This window comes from Musca autumnalis, unplaced genomic scaffold (genome assembly GCF_047663935.1).
Source record: "Musca autumnalis isolate F117 unplaced genomic scaffold, ASM4766393v1 scaffold_4, whole genome shotgun sequence".
NCBI classification, from domain to species: domain Eukaryota; kingdom Metazoa; phylum Arthropoda; class Insecta; order Diptera; family Muscidae; genus Musca; species Musca autumnalis.
The window spans coordinates 25,163,129-25,177,718 of NW_027411977.1; the positions used below are offsets into that span (position 1 = coordinate 25,163,129).

General features: G+C 39.1%; 1 protein-coding gene across 2 annotated transcripts in view; it reads right to left on the minus strand.

Annotated features, from left to right (window-relative positions):
- Positions 1–248: 248 nt before the first annotated feature.
- The window catches only part of MFS9 (major facilitator superfamily transporter 9), a 50,397-nt gene continuing 36,055 nt past the window's right edge, over positions 249–14,590 (minus strand). For both annotated transcript variants that reach the window (XM_073982224.1, XM_073982225.1), the window contains exons 3-7: positions 6,991–7,294; positions 6,815–6,928; positions 6,149–6,584; positions 5,809–6,085; positions 249–1,144 (exon numbers count right to left, since the gene is read on the minus strand). In XM_073982224.1, the coding sequence (XP_073838325.1) occupies positions 802–1,144; positions 5,809–6,085; positions 6,149–6,584; positions 6,815–6,928; positions 6,991–7,294 (1,474 nt within the window). In that variant the 3' untranslated portion in view covers positions 249–801. The remainder of the gene's footprint in view (positions 1,145–5,808; positions 6,086–6,148; positions 6,585–6,814; positions 6,929–6,990; positions 7,295–14,590) is intronic.

A 14,590-nucleotide genomic window follows, 5' to 3' on the forward strand; every position in this document is an offset into this window, starting at 1 on the left:
ACAGAAGACCTTTAGAAGCTCCGCTGTCCATAGAAGACCTTTATAAGATATTCTACCTATAAATTACCTTAAGAAGGTGTTCTATACATAGAAGACCTTTAAAAGGTCTTTGACCCATAGAAGACCTTTAGAAACTCTTCTGCAGATAGGTCCTTCAGAAGACCTTCAACCTCAAAACCTCAGAGACACCATCCAAATTTGTTTAATTTTGTTGCCCAGTGTAATCACCCCCCAAAAAAGTATATTAATTCTCGTACTTAGCTAATGTTTTATTTATTCATTATTATTTATTTGTTTTGGTCTAATAACAAATTGAGCAACATCTGACTACGATGGCAGACAGTGTATTGCCCCAAAACACAAGCGGCGAAATGTGCCATAACAACAAACATTGAAATTTTTGTACATTATATTTTAGCACAAAGGCCGATGGACAAACGATACACTATAGAGAATACAGACAGACATTGAACAAACATATATATGTACATCTACATATATATTTTAATATCCTATGTTTTGTTCTTATTCTCGCGGCTCATACAATAAGCGGAATGTGATTAAATAAATATTTACAAAATAGAAGAGTTCAAGCGAATAATACAATATGTGATAGTGGTTGTAATAGGCAATAATAATATTAATAATAAAAACGAAATAACACTGCCCGGCCCATTAGTTGTTTTAATCCGTAATGGTTTTACAGCAGACTTCTTGAGGAATGTGTGTGTATGTGTTGGTTGTACTTCTTTAACATTTCTCCAGATGTTGTTGACACTGGTGTGGTGACCAATGATCGCCTCACTTCATGTCTTCTTTGACATCCAATGCTTCATTGACGTAGGCAGAATTGCTGTTGGCATGATTGTTGCCATTCTCTTTGTGGGTCATTTCGAGGGCTTTCATTTCATCGGTCTTGGCCCATTCTTGCAATTCTCCCGAAGCCCACATCCAATAGATAACACAACCGATCAAATAAACACCAGCCGAAATAAAGAAGACAGTTTTCCATTCTTCACTGGTTTGATCCACCACCAAGTAACCAGTCAACATGGGACTGACAATACCGGGAATGGTGGCGAAGGTATTACCAATACCCATTAGGACACTGGCGTGTTGTGGAGCGATATCCAAGTGATTGACACTGCAATGAAAACAACAAAAAATTATTGGAGAAATTAAATAAAAATATTAAATAAAGTAATTCAAAATTAATTAAAAGAAGTAAAAAAGCCCGGCGAAATTTGTATACCCTCCACCATGAAACACATATTATTTAATTTTTCTTCCTGTCCACATTTTTGAATAGAGATATTTTGTGACCACAGAAACTCAAATGCCTATATAAGGTCAGAAAATGTATCAAAAATGAATTCTATCGGGCGGCAACTTATCATGGGGGCTATATCAAAGTGTGGACCTATGTTGACAATTTTTGGTGGAGACATTTTGTGACCACTCGAAACCTCATATGTCAAATTACAGATAGTTCGGTTAAAAAAAAGTTGCTAAAACTCTCAAAATACCGAAAATAGGGAGGCACCGCTACTCGTATATGGGATCCATACCGAAACATGTACCTATGTTGACACTTTTTGGTGGAGATGTTTTGTGACTTCTGGCAACTTGAAACGTTAAATTAGAGCTGGTCGGGTAAACATTTTAGCCAAAATCCTCAAAATACCGAAAATGGGGAGGTACTGTTATATGGGGGCTATACCAAAACATGGACTGGTGTTATCATTTTTTGTGGAGACGTGTTGTGAGCGCTAAGAACCTCAAATGTCAAATTATGTTTACGATATTAAGTGACGAAGTTTCGTCACCACTGAGAACCTCAAATGTCAAATTACAGATAGTTCGGTTAAAAATGTTGATGAAACCCTCAAAATAACGAAAATCGGGAGGTGCCGTTATCTGAAGACTATACCAAAACACTGACCTATGTCGACAATTTTTGTCAGAGACGTTTTGTGACTTCTGGGAACCTTAAACGTCAAATTACGGGTAGTTTGACCAAATAATGTTGATAAAACCCTCAAAATACCAAAAATCGTGAGGTACCATTATATGGGGGAGCTATACCAAAACATAGACCTATTTTTAAAATTTTTGGTGGAGATGTTTTGTAAACTTGGGAACCTCAAACGTCAAATTACAGGTAGTTCGGTCACAAAATATTGCTAAAACCCTCAAAAGGGAGGGACCGTTATATAGGGTCCATACCGAAACATGGACCTATGTGGAACATTTTTGGTGGAGATGTTGTGTGAACCTTGGGAACCTCAAGCGTCGAATTACTGGTAGTTCGGTCAAAAATGTTCGTATACCCCTCAAAATACCGAAAATAGGGAGGTACCATTATATGGGGGCTATACCAAAACATAGACCTATGTGGAAAATTTTTGGTGGAGATGTTTTGTGAACCTTGGGAACCTCAAACGTCGAATTATAGGTAGTTCGGTCAAAAAATGTTCGTATACCCCTCAAAATACCGAAAATGGGGAGGTACCGTTATATGGGGATATACCGAAATATGGACCTATGTTGAACATTTTTTGTGGAGATATTTTGTGACCTCGGAGAACCTTATTCGTCAAATTACAGGTAGTTCGGTCAAACAATTTTGCTAAAACCCTCAAAATACCGAAAATAGGGAGGTAACCTATATGGGGGCTATACCGAAATATGGATCAATGTCGACACATTTTGGTAGAGACATTTTGTGACTTCTGCGAACTTCAAACGTCAAATTATAGGTAGTTCAATCAAAAAATGTTACTAAAACCCTCAAAATACCGAAAATCGGGAGTTACCCTTATATGGGGGCTATACCGAAATATGGACCAATGTCAACAAATTTTTTGTGGAAATGTTTTGTGACTTCTGGGAACCTCAAACGTTAAATTACAGGTAGTTCGGTAAAACACATGTTGCTAAAACCTTAAAAATACCAAATATCGGGCGGTACCGTTATATGGATGCTATACCAAAACCTGGACCTATGTCTACAATTTTTGGTAGAGACGTTTTGTGACCTCTGGGAACCTCAAACGTCGAATTACAGATTGTTCGATCAAAAAATGTTGCTAAAGCCCTCAATATACAAAAAAGCGGGTGGTATAGTTATATGGGGCCTATACAAAAAGGTGGAACTTGTAACGTGACGTTATAATCATGTGCATATTACAACAAATACTATCGAGTAGCCCTTACACTAATGGGGAAGATCGTATTGACAACATTATCCAACATACATTACCTCTACCTGATGCTAGTACAATATCATGCCACACAATGGGAATTCTTACTCCAGTGTATTTTGGCAACCATCGTCGGCGCTACTTAAGGCGAATAATTCCCATTCACTTATACTACCGATTACTTATATATTTCAGAAATGGTTGCTGAAGGCGAGCTTACTACTGCAGGGAGTTTGCTACACGGGTTTGGAACAAAAGACTATTTTAAATCCGCCAACTTACACCTGGTGAAACAGTGTTGGAAATTATTTTTGGAAGCTACCACATTAAGTTGTGGTGGTTGATGCATTTTACAGGGCTTTCGTGCCAGCTGTTCCACAGGACATTTGTGCAAGCTGTTCCACAGGGCCTTCGGGTCAGCTGTTCCATAGGGCCTTCGAGTCAGCTGTTCCACAGGGCATTCGTGCCAGCTGTTCCACAGGGCCTTCGGATCAGCTGTTCCACAGGGCATCCGTGCCAGCTGTTCCACAGGGTGTTCGTGCCAGCTGTTCCACAGGGCCTTCAGGTCAGCTGTTCCACAGGGCATTTGTGCCAGCTGTTCCACAGGGCATTCGTGTCAGCTGTTCCACAGGGCCTTCGGGTCAGCTGTTTCGTACTTAGCACACAGCAGCGCATGGTAGATATTAGATCGTAGCCTAAACTAACTCCCGAACATCTGCAGTCGAACTCCGAATACATCGTATTCCCGAACATCAACAGCCGAAGCCGACATCCATCGTATACCGAACATCAACAGTCGAGCGCCGAAGCCGACATTCATCGTATTCCCGAACATCAACAGCCGAGCTCCGAAGCCGACATCCATCGTATTCAAGAACATCAACATCCGAGCACCGAAGCCGATATCCATCGCATTCCCGAATACCATATCCAACCGGGTTGTCAACAGACCGTCATCCCGGTGGTCCTCGACTGTCAGCCCGAATAACCACAAACCGTCACTCCGATTATCTAACGCAACCCGACTATCTTCCGATTTTCGACAAACCGTCATCCTGATAACCCACGACCGTCATCCTGATTATCTACGACCGTCAACCCGATTATCAACAAACCGTCATCCCGATTATCTACGACCGTCAACCCGATTGCCAACAAACCGTCATCCAGATTATCTACGACCGTCAACCCGATTAGCAACAAACCGTCATCCGATTATCTACGACGCTCACCCGACCGTCGTCCCGACCACCTTCAACCCGATTAGCTACGAACCACCAGCGAAAACCGCCCAGCAATCATCGTACCCGACGAGGCAACTGGTCACGCCGACTCATCCACCACGAGATTCCAGCCGCAAACACCTATCCAGTCTTTCTCTACCACCTTAACACCAAAGCTCGAATAGTAATCCATACCCATTGAACATTTTCTTATCGTATTTAATCCGAGTAGATTGTGAATTAATTTTTAAATCAATAAAAAACTAATTAAACCCCTAAGAAAGGTAGAATACAAGTCTTCTCATTTCATAAGGTTTAGTGGACCCTTATGGACGCCCTGCACGCGACTGAGCTTACCCCAGGCGACGAGAAAACTACGTTACAAACTATCTAGACCATCTTCGAACTTGACCTGCTTCCGGAAAAAAGATACTCGGGTGCAAAAAATTAGCTCTATAACTCAATTTTTGCGGACGCTAGAGTGATTACAACAGACAGACGGATATGGGCAGATCGAATCAGAATTTTATCCTGATCAAGAATATATATACTTTATAGGGTCGCAAATGATTATTTCAATGCGATACAAACGGGAAAGCAAACTTAATATACCATCCATACTATGGTGGAGGGTAGTGCATACTCCCTGCCATAATGACCCGAAAGCACTAAAAATCCTTCTGTGATCGACTGAAACTCCTGATGGGCGCGGTAACCATCTAAAGAAATGACTCCAAACGTAGATAAAAGTCCAAGGTAGACAGTTTGGCACATTTTTTCAGGTATATCCACCGTGCAATTGTATGTACACCCGCCTTGCACTCTGTAGGTTGTTCAATTCCCCGGTCAGGCAACGTCAAATTGTCAATGGTGGCAAAATACCTCTCAGTACTGTTGGCGACATTTTCTGAGTAATGCAGTCATGTAAAACTTCTCTCCACGTGGTGTCTTAGGACACGTCGTTTGGACTCGCTGATAAACTGTAGGTCCCATATCATTGAGCTGATGTGAATTGGGGATGCACTCATTGATATGAGAGAAGTCTCCCTTGTCCCTTCTGGGATGTTTGTGGAACAATTATTTAATGTATCTCTTCCACTCTTTTGTGCTCACATTCTGTTTACGGCCACTTTTCGGATTGTATTGAACATTTATAGGCGGTAGTAGTTGTGGGAATCCAACACTTCCCAACATATGGGCCTCGATATGTCCCAATATTTAACGCCATTCCATTACAAACAATCCGAAGGTTTTTGTTTTTACTGCCAAAAACCTTGCCAAATGGTGTTCTTGTAACAATTTCGAACAAGTCCACAAGTTTAAATGCACCGAAAATGATTTTTATATTTCTTAGAATAACAAATTATCAAGCTAACACTTACGCAAATCCAGACCAAGCAAAGGCGCCCAAACCCACAGCAATGGTAATACAAACGACCGACCATGTGGGATCCAACAGATAGGCGGTGAGTATCATGAAAACAGTTTGGGCCAAGAAGGCACCACAATTAAAGTTGCGTCTAACTTGGGTAGTGGTCCAAATGCCCTTGACTTGCAGCCAATCAGCCAAGTAACCAGAGACACCCAATAAAATACCCATGGCAAGATAAGGCACAGCAGACAAGAAGCCAGTTTTGTCCAAATTAAAGTTAAGGGAATCTGCAAAAAATACGAAAACGACATTAAAAATAAATTTTGAAAAATAATTTCAAATAAACTTACCCTTCAAGAACGAAGGCAATTGTGTCAGCAGAGTATAGAAACCCCAATTTTCCGAGAAATGAGATGCAATGATGGCATAAAATGGCAATGATGTGAAAATGGCCTTCCATGGATGTTTGATGTTGTGATGACTGTTGGAAGTATCGACACCAATGGATTTCATAATATAATCACGTTCATTTTGTGAACAGAAACGATCCTGATCAGGGCCGGAGCGAACAATCAACAACCATAGAACCAACCACAAACAACCAATAGCTCCGAAGACATAGAAAACACTTTCCCAACCATAAGCCGTTGCGAGGAGACCGGAAGAAGGCATAGCAATGACGGTACCAGCATAATTACCAGCAAAGGCTATGGAGGCCATGCGTGATCTTTCAAGGGGTGGCGACCAGCGCGACCATACAGCATGGATACAGGGGAAGGTTACGCCCTAAAAATAGGAAAAATTATTTTAGAGATTTTAGTCAATAATAAAGGAAAGAACAGTCGAGCTTCTCTATTACATGGCTGCAGGGTACAAAGAATTACAACGTTATAGAAAAAATTCGTTATAAGGAGACTATTTTGTGTAAGAAGGCCTATTTTTGGTTCTTTTTACATTACGTTTTAGGGATGTTCGTCATAGAGAAGTTTGACCGCGAATTGATTTTGAAGACTTACCTCGAAAAAGCCCTCAATAATGCGCACAGCCAACAACACCTCCAAACTTGTTTTGGCAGCCATCGGTGTGAAAAGGGTCAATATGGCGGTGGCTCCAATGCCCATACCAAAGACCTACAAGAAAATAATTTTTTCAATATTTTGAGATTCTATTAAAATGTGTTTTTTCCACTTACCAGATTACCACCAATTTTCGCCCCAATAAATCCACCCAGAAATTGTGTCAAAATATAACCATAGAAAAAGGAACTCAATATGAGACCTTTCTGTTTCGAGTCCCAGGGAAAATCTTGCTCCCATGATTCGTTGCCATTTTCATCGATAATTGTGCGATTTTCTGTCATCGCCACAATGGCCACACTCAAATTGACACGCAACGAATAGACATTGAAGAAACCAAAGAAAGCCATCAAGACCACAATGTAACGACGTTTCCGCCAAAATCTCCATGTTAGTGGTTCATCTTCGACAACCTCGGCGCTGGAAATAAAGTTGAAAAGAGGTGGAGAAAGGAGGAAATTAATTACAAAAAAAAACAAATATTGAATAAAATATGAAAGTGGTGGTGGTGGCTAAACTTTAAAGCAAAATGTTTAATAAGCAAAACCGCTCTTCCTTCCTTTGTTTTTTTTTTTCATTTAACAAATGTATGGGGTTTTCTTTCTTTTGTTTGGTCTCTATTTTCCTTTTATGGTGTGGTTTGTTTTAGCCATGTTTTCGCTAATATTAATAACAAGGTCAAATTACCCATTCACAGACCGTTGATTAATGTCTATAACACCACAAACATCATCCTTTTGCGTAAACTAACTACAGTTGTCAAACACTTCTCACTGTGAATCACTGCACAATGGGCTGTGAGTATATAGAAGAAAATTTTTCTTTTTTATACGATGGAGGGTATATTAAGTTTGTTTTGGCGTTTGTAACGCTAGGGCGCTATATTTTTGCACCCTAGTATATTTTGCCATAGGCAGGTTCGAAGATGGACTATATCGGCCCATGTTCTGGTATAACTTCCGATTTTCGGTATTTTGATTATTTTAGCTAAAATTTTTAATGGAACCAGCTGTAATTTGTCAACATAGGTCCGTGTTTAGGTATAGCCCACATATAGCGGTACTTCCCGATTTTCGGTATTATGAGAGTTTTAGTGACCCTCATATACTTTTTATCGAAATAATGGCTTTGGACGCCAATTATTTTTTTACAAAATCCATTTTAGACAATTTGGAGTCAATTTTGTCTTTCCGTCCGTCTGGGTGCAGGAGGTATCCCAAGGAGTGAGCCTATAAGACCCATCTTCGATTTTGGTCTTAGACTGGATAAAATTCTACGAGGTACAAAGTTTGGACCAAATCGGACCAATAATGTTGTCGCTAAGTACCAACAGTAGCGGTAGTCTAATCGAAATAATGGTTTTAGACTCTAAGTATGTTTGGGCGAAATCCGTTTCAGATAATTTGGAGTCGATTTAGCAATGTCCGTCCGTCTGTCTATCTGGCTGGCTGGTGCGCACGATAACTTTCGAACGATTCGAACTAAATATTGTGTATCGTAATATTTTGCCTAAACTTAGTTTAAGTACCGTCCACTCCTTCGGGTACCTCCCCTACAAAAGTTCGAAAATGTTTGAAAAATTTATGCGGACGATAACTCTTGAAGGGAGTTACCGATTTAGTCTATACTTTACACATCCTGAAATTTCTATCAGACTTAGACGAGGTTCCAATATGGACTCAATCGGGGCACTCCTTCGGGTACCTCCCACACAAAATTTCGGAAAAGTTCAGTTTAGGACCAGCTCTCGAATCTCTTTGATTTTTGTTGTAACAACTTGTATTCAATGACCCCCCATACGAGTCGTATGATACGATAGTACAAGTTTCATCAGGGGCAAGTAAATACTTCCTGAAAAAATAACCTGAAATTTGCAAAAAAAAACAAGTGAGCAAAGGCTATAGTCGGGACGGGGCCGACCATGTGATACCCTACACCACTACCCCTGTGCATAAACTTTTCACTGGTAAACATTTCTTTTAGGAAATATAATTCGACTACCACCAAAAATAATATGCCTCTTTCTCTCTGGGACCCCCATAAGCAACCAAAATTTCGTGGCCATCCGATCAAAATTACGACCTGTAGCTTGATTGCAAAAAATGGAAGAATTGGATGCATTACCGACTGCTTTACACCAATGTGAAGGTAATATTTTCTTCTTCCATTGACAGGCTTTGCCGTTGGAATACCCCTACTAGAAGCCGATATATTCACAAAGAATAAAACTTTGAATTTGTCTCCAAATGAGTTTTTCCCCATTCCGACCCCTAAATATTATCTGACTATCACCAAAATCAATAGGCTTCTTCCTCTGTGGGGCCCCCATCTACCCCCAAAAATTTCGTCACTATCCGATCAAAATTCCAACTTGTAGCGTGATTACAAAAAATGGAAATATTGGGTATACTACTGAATTTTGCAATATCTCGGTTTGCTCTCTTACGCCAACATACTTTGCATCAATATAAACGAGATTTTTTCTTCTTCCATTGACGGGTATTCCTTTTGGAATACTCCAACCAGAAGCGGAGATATTCGCTTAAAAGCGTTGACTTTTTTCCACATAAGCTTTTCGCTTAGTCCGACTCCTGAATATTATCCGACCATCACCAAACAAAATAGGCTTCTTCCTCTGTGGGACCCGCATCAACTCCCAAAAAATTCGTGACGATCCAATCAAAATTGCGACCTGTAGCGTGATTACAAAAAAATCGGAAAATGGGATGCATTATCGACTATTGCCATATCTCTGCTATTTGACCACCTACGACAACCTATTTTACATCCTTGTAAAGGTGATATTTTCTACTTTCCTTGCCAGGTTTTGCTTTAGATATACCTCTTAAAGAAACAGAGATATTGGCTTTGAAATAAGACGTTGACCTTTCTCCAAATAAGTGTTTGCCCATTCCGACCCCTGAATATTATCCGACCATCATCAAAATCAATAGGCTTCTTTCTCTTTGGGACCCCCATTAACCCCCAAAATTTCGTGACGATCAGATCAAAATTGCGACCTGTAGCGTGATTACAAAAAAATCGGAAAATGGGATGCATTATCGACTATTGCCATATCTCTGCTATTTGACCACCTACGACAACCTACTTTACATCCTTGTAAAGGTGATATTTTCTACTTTCCTTGCCATGTTTTGCTTTTGATAGACCTCTTAAAGAGACAGAGATATTGGCTTTAAAATAAAATGTTGACTTTTCTCCAAATAAGTGTTTGCCCAGTCCGACCCCTAATTATTATCCGACCATCACCAAAATCAATAGCCTTCTTCATCTATGAGACCCCCATTAACCCTCAAATCTTCGTGACGATCCGATCAAAATTGCGACCTGTAGCGTGATTTCCAGAAAAATAGAAAAATGGGATATATTACCGACTATTGCGATATCTCCGTTATTTGGTTACCAACGCCTAGTTTGCATCATTGTAAAGAGGGGATCTTCTACTTTCAGAGTCAGACTTTGCTTTTGGAAAGCTTTCAACCGAAGCCGTGATATTCGTCAATATAATTAAAATCGCAAAAATGAAAATTTGGGTTTTATTTGCTTCTATTGTGATATCTTCGTTGTTTGATCACCTACGAGCACCTGCTTTACATCATTACAAAGGTGATATTTTCTACTTTCATTGTCAGGTTTTGCTTTTGGTATACCCCATATAGATGCTGAAATATTCACTTTGAAAAAAACGTTGTCATTTTATCCACCTAAGTTTTTTGCCCTTTCCTACCCCTAAATATTATCCGATCATCACCAAAATCAATAGGCTTCTTCCCCTCCGGGACCCCTATCAACATGCAAAATTTCGTGACGATCCGATCAAAATTGCGACCTGTAGCGTGATTACAAGGTTTAGATGGACAGACGGACAGACGGACAGACGGACGGACGGACGGACTGACGGACGGACACACATAGCCAGATCGACTCAGCTCGTCGAGACATTCATTTTGGTATATATAAGTATGGGTCTGCGACCATTATTTCGATGCGTTACAAACTTTTTGGCCAAAACCAACTTATAATACCCTCCCCACATAGTGGTGTAGGGTATAAAAACCCTATGACACCGTGTGTAGTTGTTTTGCGTTTTAATTTTACAGATTTTTGTCGGTAACCAAAAAATAATTTACAGAATTCCACTACAGGTTCCCATACAAAATTTCAAAATTTGGCCCGAAACTGCGAACAACTCCGACGGTGTGCTAACTAAAATAGCTGGTTGCCACGATAACTATCGAAGAAATTTAATACCAAAGTTTCAAGATGGACCATGTCGGTTTATTACTTCAGGTACCTTCTCCCCCAAAAAAACAACACTATTGCGCTATAATCCAGGTTAATGCCGCTTCTCAGATCGTGTTGACATTTTAATAGAGGGTAGTCATTGTGTTTTGACAGGGGAGCATATAATTCCTGAGATTTGTGCCAAAAACATCCTTGAAGGGACAAGAGAAACATCTCTCTTATCAATGCATGAACCACGATTCATATTAGATCAAAGATATGGGATCTACGGTTTAACGCCGAGTCATAACTGCGGGTCTTAAGGCACCACTTTAAGAGAACCTCTACATGGCTAAAATAAATAGGAAATGTCACCAACATTACACAGGCAGGTATTTTGCCGCCGTTATAAATGTTATTTTGCCTGGCCTGGGAATCGAACCCGGGTATATAGCGTGCAAGGTGGCTGCTATCATTGCACCACGGTGACACACTCCTGTTACTATTTTTTGGGCTTCCATAGTCAGATAGAATTTTACGTTTTTTCCTTTTACGCATCTTAGAAGCATCTTCCCATGTAAGAAGGTTGTTTAAATTTAGATCTTGGATTATTGCTCATTGCCAGGTGTTTTTTGGTCCATCTCGATTCCGTATTTGATCTGGTATCGTAATGTTTTTTTACTGGTGTTAATTTCTATAGTTTTAGTTGTCTCTAGTCCAACATTGCAATCGAGCCTCTCCAGTTCTTCTACTGTGGAATGCATTTTGGATATTTTGTGTGCGAGAAGTCACATATCATTCGCATGGTCTAAGTCTTCGAGTTGTCGTGAAAGACTCCAGTTATACCTTCTCTGTGAGCAGTCTTCATTCCGTTCATTCAAAGGAAAAAATAATTATTGCCTTACGATTTTTTTATTATTTTACTAACCAGTTTCAATTAACAAAATTAATTTTATTTTAAATTTAAAATATTTTTTTAAAATAAAATAGGTATGTAAATTTTATTTACGACAACACGCATCTGTTTACATTTCTACTAACTAACCTATCCCAATGTGTTTTATTTTGTTCGTCCAACTGAGCTCATGGATGAATGGGTAGTTAACTCATAGTCGGTTAAGTCCGTTCGTCGTGTCAGTCATTCACTTTCGCTTTCACAATACGACGTCGGTTGCTGTTTGAATGTTGCATGGAAAAATATACTCTATGCGCGCTGGTTAGTTGTGTGTGGGATACTCTGTGACCGCAAACAAACGCTCTGTTGTGTTGGACAGCTGTTGTGCCATAGTCTACTCACTGTCTAAGTTCGAACACACGTGCCGGCTGTATGATAGCTACACTCAGAGAATATGTTCAGTTGAAATTTGAAAATAATTGAAGCAGTGACTAAAGCTAATATAAACGAACCTGAATAGCAATTCAACATAAACAAAAATGCTTTTGTATCTCACTAAGTTTTGTTTTTGTAGCTATGTGAACCATGATTTAAAAAACAAAATAAGAACAAGTAAAAAAGCGTTAAGTTCGGCCGGGCCGAACTTTTCATACCCTCCACCATAAAATATTCTGAACTAAAATGGAATAATTAGTTTTCATATTTTAATATGTCAGATAATGTACATAAAATGTTTCATTCGGTATGTATGTTGACAATTTGTGGGAGGTACCGTTATATAGGGGTTATAATAAAACATGGACCTATGTTGACAGTTTTTGATGGAAGCCTTTAATGTGAAATAACTCCTAATTCGGTTAAAAATTGTAGCTAGAATCCTCCAAATACCGAAAATCGGTACATAACGTGGGAACTTCAAATGTCATTAACAGCTAGTTCGGAGGTATGTGGGCTATACGAAAATATGAACTTAAATGAACAATTTTTGTTGGCTTTCAAATATCAAATTACATAAAGTTCGTCCAAAAATAAAGCTAAGGTGCGGAAAATCGGGAGGTTTGTTTTGGGGCTATACCAAAACATGGACCTACGTTCGGTTAAACATTTTAAGTAAAATCCTCAAAGTACCGAAAATCGGGAAGTATCGTTATATTGGGGCTATGTTGAAAATTGTTGATGCAGACGTGTGGTGACCACTACAACCTTCAAATGTCAAATTACAGTTAGTTCGGTTAAAAATTTTAGCTAAAATTGCCAATTACTGAAAATTGGGAGGCACCGTTATATTGGAGCTATATCCGAACATGGACCTATGTTGACAATTTTTTATGGAGAGGTGTTGTGACCACTAAGAACTTCAAATGTCAAATTACTGCTATTTCGGTTTAATATTGTAGTTAAAATCATCAAATTACAGAAAATCGGGAGGTACTTTTATATGGGAGCTTTATCAACACATCGACTTTTCTTGACCATTTTTGGTGGAGCGATGTGCTGACCACTAAGAAGTTCAAATATGAAATGTTCAAATTACAGATAATTCGGTTAAAACTTGTAGGTAACATTCTCAAAATACAGAAAATCCGTTATATGGGGATACCGAAATCCGTTATACCGAGGTACCGTTATATGGGGCTATACCAAAACATGTACCTATGTTCATAATTTTTTCGAATATAAGTTTTTTGGTCACTAAGAACCCTAAATATCAAATTATAGATAATTCGGTCTAGAAATGCGACTTCAACCGTCAAAATACCTGAAATCGTTTTGTTATATAAGTTTATTGACACTTAAAAACCCTAAATGTCAAATTATAGCTAAATCGAATATGGACCACACAACATTTGGGACAAGTTCAGTTTTTTTTCAAGGCAAGTCCATACTTCTTGAGAAAACAGCCCAAAAGGTGTAAAAGACCAAATTTAGTTTAACTAATGAAATAGCCCATAGCAGTCCTTTCTTTAGGGTACCTCCCCCATAAAAGTTCAACATTTGTGTCTATGTGCAGTTTAGGGTCTGTTCGAAGATCCTTTGGAAATGTATACCGATACTGTTCGTTGTGGTTCTGTTTACAGCGACATTATATTTTCGGTGGACAGGTCCATGCTACCTGGCATACTGGTCCAACAGTTATACGATGACCCACTAAAGTGACTAGTGGGCGCGATATCTATCGAAAAGATATGACTCTCAAAATAAGATCGACTTGCATAATGGACTATGTCGGTCCATTTATTTAATTACCTCCTCCACAACACTTTTGAACTTTAATCCTAATCCAAATTTTTTCGGCTAGTGCAAATGTCCAAGAAGGGCTACAAAATTCTGAAATTATCCTAAATACATTCGATCTATGAAAGTTTCAATTCACATAGGCTGAGGGTATATCTCTGTCCGCAAAGCCGACTGATACTTTTTTACTTGTTATCACAAAAAATAATGTCACCTGACTTTTTAAATCATCTGTTACACATACACAGATGTTCAAAAATAATTAATTTAAGAAAACAATAAAAATGAATGAATTCTCAGTGATGTGTGTCGGCAACTAATTAAGCTTATTCGTTTGATCT